A 1,773-nucleotide genomic window follows, 5' to 3' on the forward strand; every position below is an offset into this window, starting at 1 on the left:
AACAAAATGCACCGACCTGAAGCTGAAATTCGCCATTACGAAAGAACCGGGAGGTTTAAAGTATTCCCTATTATTATTTAGACCAAACCTAGCTTACCATTAACTTTAGGGAAAGAACACGTGAGGTCTTTATTAAGCAGTTTATCAAAGAACGTCTTGCTTCTTCAACAGCTGATCTCGAACTCCCCGAGATATGCGCGCGCACCAGTGACGTCAGCACTCCATGTGTAAACAGGTCAAAGAGTGCACTCGCACTTCACTCTCCCCCTGTTTCTTTTGTTGGGACGGCACCGGGGTTTGTTGAAGGCTGATCAAGTCAAAAGTATCTGACAAAATCACTGCTAGGACTGGTCCAACCAGTGAGTTGAACGAGCCACTGACGTCTACCAAAATATCTACATCAGTAAATATTTTCTTCCAGCACTTCTGGGTGAGGCTACATGGATTAACCAACTGCAACTAGGTGTTATGGGCTCAAATTCAACCCACCTACTTCACCTTCCCCCTCCCACCTAAAAGAAAAGGAAGGCAGCTTATCCTGTACTTCAGGATACTGCATACAGCCTCCTACCATTAGTATTGGCTGTCTTCAACACATCCTGCTATGGTGCCTGTCTGACCTTTGAAACAGCACTGGCAATACTCCCCAGATGTCCAGGTGTAGCGTGGCTTGCTTTCGTATTTCCGATGTATGGAGAGTCAGTCTCCAGGAGGAATCGGGACTCATCCATGTTTCGCAGAGCTTGAATGGCACTTTTCCCATTGCTCAAGAATGAAGTAGTATACCCAAATTGGGTATTGGGAAAGTGCCTACTCCACTGGTCCACTGCATACTGGCTTCCGGAAAAGCAATACAGGTGGATCCTCTGCTCAGTTGGGATGCAGCCCTTTAGCTGAATCAAAAGCTGCAGCATGTCAGCCCCAACATTGCGCTTGTCTGGCCTGTTGTGGAGTACCAGAACATGATCTGGGCGAAGAAACCCCAGGACACGATGGAGAACAGAATGCTGGATCCCCCATGTGGATGGCTGTGAAGTGTAGTCTAGGCCTACTTCACCCAAGGCAGAAACACCCGATAATGCCAATGCTGCCTCAAAAGCTGACCAATCTTTCTCGGTCAACTTTGCAGCATGCTTCGGGTGGATACCAACAACCACCACAACACCTTGCTGTCGTAGCCGATCCACATCTAGCTGAGTAGGGTAACTGTTCACGTCACAGAACACCGCTACTCCGCCAGTTACATTGACCTTCAGAGAAGGGATACAGAGCGCCGAATCGACAAAGGACTGTAAATCATCTATCCCCATCTTGGCCCGTTCTGCTGTACGGTCAGCATGGAAGTGACTATCGCATGATACGGGGATTTCCAGGCACTCCACAGCTGGAAAGGCCTTCTTCATGTCCTCCATTTTGGACTGGTTTAATAGACTGCAGTTGACAATCTGAGCTCTTCAGTGGAGCAATAAACCAGGGGTTGAAATAGGGGACAGAAAAAGCACCTCCGGACAAGGCACTTCAAGAGCATCACAAAGGGCCAGTACTGAGGCCTTACTGATGTTGTTAAGTTGGATCTCATCTGCCCTGATTTGGCCTGCTAGGTCAATGTAATTAACCAGGGACTGCAGGTCCGGGGTGCGACTCAGCTGCATGGCCTGCAGATTCAGGACAGTAAGGCGCTGCGTAGTCACCTTTTCAGTGAGGATCTGCTCCTCATTGAAGATGCCTGGATATGAGCCTCAAAAGCATGGGCCCTAGTAGAGGCTGCTCCAC

The 1,773-nt window shown here is 48.7% G+C and overlaps 1 protein-coding gene across 1 annotated transcript; it reads right to left on the minus strand.

The window, feature by feature from the left end:
• Positions 1–602: 602 nt before the first annotated feature.
• Positions 603–1,412, minus strand: LOC128210935 (putative deoxyribonuclease TATDN2). Its single transcript, XM_052915280.1, has one exon. The coding sequence runs from the start codon at positions 1,410–1,412 to the stop codon at positions 603–605; it is 810 nt and encodes a 269-aa protein (XP_052771240.1).
• Between the last annotated feature and the right edge of the window lie 361 nt (positions 1,413–1,773).

The sequence above is a fragment of the Mya arenaria genome, chromosome 12 (assembly GCF_026914265.1).
Source record: "Mya arenaria isolate MELC-2E11 chromosome 12, ASM2691426v1".
Taxonomy (NCBI): Eukaryota; Metazoa; Mollusca; class Bivalvia; order Myida; family Myidae; genus Mya; species Mya arenaria.

What these genes read in the sequence shown, in the direction of transcription:
- LOC128210935 (XM_052915280.1), bottom strand. Translation starts at nt 1,412, where the DNA reads ATGGAGGACATGAAGAAGGCCTTTCCAGCTGTGGAGTGCCTGGAAATC.